This window comes from Sapajus apella, unplaced genomic scaffold (assembly GCF_009761245.1).
Source record: "Sapajus apella isolate SASKATOON/1434 unplaced genomic scaffold, GSC_monkey_1.0 scaffold11, whole genome shotgun sequence".
Classification (NCBI taxonomy): Eukaryota; Metazoa; Chordata; class Mammalia; order Primates; family Cebidae; genus Sapajus; species Sapajus apella.
In genome coordinates, this window is record NW_022436951.1 from 8,495,732 (window position 1) to 8,501,731 (window position 6,000).

At 40.6% G+C, this 6,000-nt stretch overlaps 1 protein-coding gene across 1 annotated transcript in view; it reads left to right on the top strand.

Moving 5' to 3' along the window:
• Nucleotides 1-6,000, top strand: part of SLC45A2 (solute carrier family 45 member 2) — a 39,952-nt gene extending 33,952 nt beyond the window's left edge. Inside the window, exons 6-7 of the mRNA XM_032279002.1 lie at nucleotides 3,262-3,473; nucleotides 5,744-6,000. Of these exons, the coding sequence (XP_032134893.1) occupies nucleotides 3,262-3,473; nucleotides 5,744-5,968 (437 nt within the window). The 3' untranslated portion in view covers nucleotides 5,969-6,000. The remainder of the gene's footprint in view (nucleotides 1-3,261; nucleotides 3,474-5,743) is intronic.

The following is a 6,000-nucleotide window of genomic DNA, read 5'->3' on the forward strand; positions in this document are numbered from 1 at the left end:
GGGGTAGGGGAAGGGTGGATGTTTATGTGAGGGACCCTTCCCCTTCCCTTCACCTGCCATAGCACAGAAGAACACCTGCCTCAAGATAGCTTAAAAATTGAGCACAATTGGGAAAAGGGGACCTCATATAAATGTGGAAAAAGTTCATGAGCCCAATAATCATATAACCACAACATTCATTATTTTAAAATTTATGATGCTCATATAATGGTGCTTAAATTTCACATTTATTTAGCAAACTCTTTTCTTCCTCTTGGAGTGTGTGAACTAAGAAAAATTCCAGGAGGATTTCAAGAACTTAAAATAGAATAAAGGCATGTTAGACTAAAAGGGTTTAGTAAATTATCCAACTTAAGTCCTTTGTGATTTCATGGGCTGAGAGGCCTATTTACTAGTACCCTCATTCTTTTGTTTTGTTTTGTTTTTCTTCTTTTTTTAAGACAAGGTCTTGCTCTGCCACCCAGGCTGGAGTGCAGTGGCGTGATCATGGCTCATTGCAGCCTCAACCTTCTGGGCTCAAGCAAGCTTCAGCCTCCTGAGTACCTGGGACCACAAGCACATGCCACTGTGCCTGGCTTATTAATATTTAAATTTTTTTCATAGGATGGGGTCTCCCTACATTGCTTAGGCTGGTCTTGATCTTCTGGGCTCAAGTGATCCTCTTGCCTTAGCCTCCCAAAGTGCTGAGATTACAGGCCTGAGGCACTACATCCAGCCCTACCCTCATCTTTGTAAGAAAAAAAATGTGTCCATCTAAACTTCTTTTTTTTTTCCTCAAGAAACCCTTACTAGGTACCATTCCATTAGTCTTGTCTGCATAAATTTTATGGCATTTGAAACTTTAAAGCATGTTATTTTTAGGTCCCTTCTAGTTAAAAGCCTTTCCAGTTACAAAATAAATTATTAGTTGAATAGTTTTCCAAAGTTTTATTAATGTATAAATCTATGGGATCCCTACCATTGTGAATTCAATCAACATTTTATTTATAAAATACCAGCCAGCTCTGCTCAAGGATTTTAGGGACTCTCCATGCCTATAGGATAAAGTCAAGTTTCTGAGCTTTTCACAGTTTGGCCTAGTTCATACGTTGCCCTTTTTCACTCCCGTATCAATTAATTACCCTCAATGACCCGCTATGCAGACTTTCTCATCTCTGTGTATTTGCTGCTGTTTTTAGTTTCTCTACCTGAACTGCTCTTTCTACTTCCCCAACTATACAACTTGCAATAACATTTTTAGACCCAATATTTCATTGAGGAAGTAATATTTAAGCGAGGTTCATTCCCTCAACCCACCGGGGCAGAATCTATCATTTCCTTTACTTCTGGAGCTCGCTATATTACCCTCTATTTTGAACTCATCACATAACATCAGGAGCAGATTCAGAGTTTCTATCCACATGGAGGTTGGCAGGACAATCTGGCTGCTGTGGTGGAGAACACTGATAGGAGCTTGTTTCCAAGCTCCTTTTGTATACAGTGGGTACACGTATACCAATTAGAATAACAGCACTGAGTACTAAGATATGGCCAATTGTTCATACCATAATATCATACACTACTAGTCATAGCTGGTGCTGAAATCTATCACATTTCCTTCCAGTCCTGAAGAGAAGCATTGTGTGAGGATATGACTACCGCTGCGTATCAGACCCATCAGAGGGCAACGCAAGGTTGGCCCTGAAGTTCACTGAATTCTTTTTGTGAATAGAGTATTCTTTGCCAGGCTTTCAGTGTGTACTGAAATTACTTATGTTTCCAAATACCTCTTTACTTTCTCCTCCTCTGACATACGCATTTGGATAAGAGCATTTCCCTGATGGGTATTGATAGTATCTTTTAGGTCTTGAGGCACCTTAGATTATATTTTCTGCATAAACATAATTATTAAGTAAACAGAAACTGATATAGCCTTATTCTCATTTTTTAAAAAATTCTCAACCTTAACAACAACAGTCCCCCAGGCATGGTATAAGTTTAATAGAGGAAGCAATGTTGCCCACTTTTCATTTCCAGAGCTTTGTCTTCCATCAGAAAATGTGAGACAGTGTTTAGTTTCATAATTGATTAGAATGCACTACAAATAAGGTTGCTTGTCTACAAAGTGTAAGTCCAATAATTATATTAATAGATATGGAAAATTTCATTATTGAATAGCCACATTTCAAGTATCTGTTATTTATCCCCCTGATTCATGCGTTCCAGGAGAATGTGGCGGGGGAAAGATGAGGAATGTGTGGGTTAAAAACAACTGATTAAGAAAGGAAGATAAAAAAATTTTTAAGTATTTTTTCTTGCCATTGTGAAAAGTCTTGTAAAATGTTTAAAGCAGAATTTTTTATTTTTAAAAGTTAGCCCTACCACTATACTACTATGAGCAAGCCAAGTTGACCTGCTGGAAGAGGAACCCAGTTAAGAGACAACCATCTCCAGCTCAGCCTGTCTTTTTTGCAATAGCACTAGCCACATTAATTGGATGTTCTCTACATGCTAGGCATTGGGCTGGGTGATTTCATAGATGCTTCATCTCACTTGATCCTGGCAACACCCCAAAAGAGAGTTTTATTATTCCCAGTTTTCAGAGGATGAAGCTGGGGTGTTGAGAAGTCAAGGAACTTGTTTACCAAGAGTTAGGGAACCAGCGATGAGGAGATGGTGGGTGCTGTGGGAGCTCCTTACCAGCCTAGGAAGAATTGGCAAGTCGGGGAAAATGTCTTCAGATAATTGCACATGCTTTACCTCCTTTTTGGGTGGACTCCATTCAGATGGGACTAAGAAATCATGAATGACTTAGATCATCCTGTAAATTCTGGTTGTTTCTTTTCTCCAACCTGACTTTGGGTTCTGGGGCCAAGATAGGCCTGTGTTGTTGTTTTGGTCCTATGGGGCCACAGCCCACCTGAGTCAGAATAACCCACACTTTTCCTGCAGCCCCACAGCCCCATAGTTAAGGTCAGCTTTTTCACTACCTCTCTTGCTTCTTTTTGCTATCCAGCTGTCTGCTAAACAGTGCCAGACCCTTCTTTGTAGAAAAAGAAATCAGACTAGCAAGGCAATTTCAAGCTGTCCTTTATCCAGAGGTCTTAAAAATGGTTCCGAAAGCCAGCTGTTTTCAACCCACAGATAAGGGGATTCTTTTGTTGCTGGCTCAGTATCAACGGAAGTCTAAAAAAGTGGATGTTCAGAATAAAGGATTGTCTAAAATTATTAAATGTTGTGAGGCACCGCCAGCTGTAATTTCTCCCTCTCTTCTTCCCACAGACTTTCAGAAATTTTTGTTGTCCTACATTGGATTAAAGGGGCTTTACTTCACGGGATATTTGCTGTTTGGCCTGGGGACAGGATTTATTGGGCTCTTCCCAAATGTCTACTCCACCCTGGTCCTGTGCAGCCTATTTGGTGTGATGTCCAGCACCCTGTACACCGTGCCCTTTAACCTCATTACTGAGTACCATCGAGAGGAAGAAAAGGAGGTGTGTTGTCATTGAACCTCTGCCTTGGGTAACATCCAGACTCATCTGAAGGCTGGGAAGGATGTGGTAGCAGTGTGTAGAGCAGAGCTGGAAAAGAGGGTTGTTGAAACAGCAGCAGTAAAATGCCCAACCAACGGCAACCATGATCTGGTACAGGCATGCCCACCAGCCAAGCCCAGCCCAGGCCAGCTCTCCTGTCCTCCTTACTCTCAACCCCTGCACACTTAGGGAGATGTAGGACAAGGAGTGTTATTCCCATTTTTCTGATTAGAAAAAGAAGGTTCCGTGAGGCTGAGAAACCAGCCCACGATTACACAGAGACAAACAAGGGGGACTCAGGTCTTCTATAATCGCCTGATAGGTCTCTGGAGCACCTGCAACATTTCTGGATACCCACAATAAGGGTTCCCTACTCCTAATCTGCAGAGGTGCATGGTGGAATGTCTTGGCGTTATTTGTCGAGGGTAGGAAAGTCCTAGGCAATGGAGTCCAGACTAGATCCGATGTGCAAGAAGGAAAGCTGGAATCACAGGTGGCAATCCTCACTTTGCTGCCCTGAATGGGACATGTGCCGTTTAAACCTTGGAACTCAACAGTGAACAAGAGTCTAAGCAGTGTTTATAAAAGAGTTGGTACTTCCACTCTAAAATTACCACCTCTTCTTATCAACACTTGCAACTTTCTTCCCATGAAAATAGGCATACCATTCCTTAACTGGAGCAATGATGTAAAAGCTACAGAGATAAGTTTAATCCAGCTCAGCGTGAAACTGCAAAAACACCAAACACATATCCATGGGACTATAATTCTGGCCATCTTTTTCATCATTTGATCTGGCAGCAGGGCAGAGCCGTACTACGAGTAAAAAACCTTTCAAACGAGAGTCGTGGCTATCCTAATCTCCTGGCAAACATTGTCACCAAGGTTTCAATGCATGACAGGGGTGTTGCTGTTAATGGGATAGTCATCATAAAAATCCATCCCCCCAAAGAGAGTGTTACATGGTACTGAGGCAAAAAAAAAAACAAAAAAAAAACCTACACTTCAGACTCAGAGAGACCTGGATTCAAATCCTGCCTCTTCCGCTTGGAAGCTGTGTAACACTGGGGATGTTATTTATTTGTTTATTAGGTAGCACTTAGAATGAGTTCATTTTAGGTGAGATAATATATTCACAATGATATACAAAAGTGGACACTGTGTGCTCCCTTTACATTTACTATCTCCCTCCAACTCCAATGTGTTACCACTCTTAGTTTTTTTTCAGCATTTTAAAATAAAAACCAAGAAAAATTAAATCCATTTTCTTATTTTTATTTTTTAGTCAAAGGATAATATGCACTTTTCAGCAAAATGCTTTTTTTTGGCCTAATAGTGTAGGAAATCATCATTTAAACTCGCAGATCCTCAGTTTCCTCAAGAGACAAATGGAAAGAGTGTTATATAGCTTACAGAAAAGTTAACAAGATAATGGATGTGCTTAGCATAGTGCCACCTAGCGCCTAACAAAGACTCAAAATAGGATAGCTAGCGTTATAATTGTTACCATGGAGGTAATGATAATAACATGTGCATCTAGGGAGGTGGTGAGGTTGAAATAAAGTAACATGTAAAAAAATGTGTACAGGCCCAGCAGCACATAAGAGGCAGCCAACAAATGGCAAAGTTATCAACCAGTTCAGACCAAATATCAATATTAACCAAATAGTATTATGTTAATCAAGTAGCAACCATATTTTGAAAGATTGAAATGCTTTTAAAAGTTGCTTCTCTTAAGTACGTCAGCAATTCAATATCCTTCTCAAAATGTTTGAATTTTTAACACTAAGAAAGAAAAAGAATGGAATATTTATTGAGTATCCACTACATTGTATTGTTTTTGTACTTGTGTGAGCTAAGAATTCCTTTTTAATGTTTAAATGATTGAAAACAATTTCAAAAGAAGCATAATACTTTTGACAAGTGAAAATTACATGAAATCGAATGCTGGTGCCTATCAATATTCAGTTCAGTTCCACATTGTCAATTCATGTAAATTACATGAAATCAAATGCTAATGTCCATCAATGTATATTGGAATCCCAACCCAGCTCCACATTGCCCCTGCTTTTGCACTACAATGGCAGAGTTGAGTAGTTATGACCAGGGCCATATAATCCACAAAGCCAGTGGTATTTACTATTTGGCTGGTCACAGAAAAAGTTTGCCAACCTGTGCCCTAAATGATAGTTCCTTGTGGGTCAAATGGTGTTCCTGTGATTTTTTTGCAGAGACAGCAAGTCCCAGGAGGAAACCCAGACAACAGCGTGAGAGGGAAGGGCATGGACTGCGCCACCCTCACCTGCATGGTGCAGCTGGCTCAGATCCTGGTCGGAGGTGGCCTGGGCTTTCTGGTCAACGCAGCTGGGAGTGTCATCATCGTGGTGATCACAGCGTCTGCGGTGGCACTGATAGGCTGTTGCTTTGTGGCTCTCTTTGTTAGATACGTGGATTAGGTCAATAAAGAGACAATGACCCTAACCTCAGA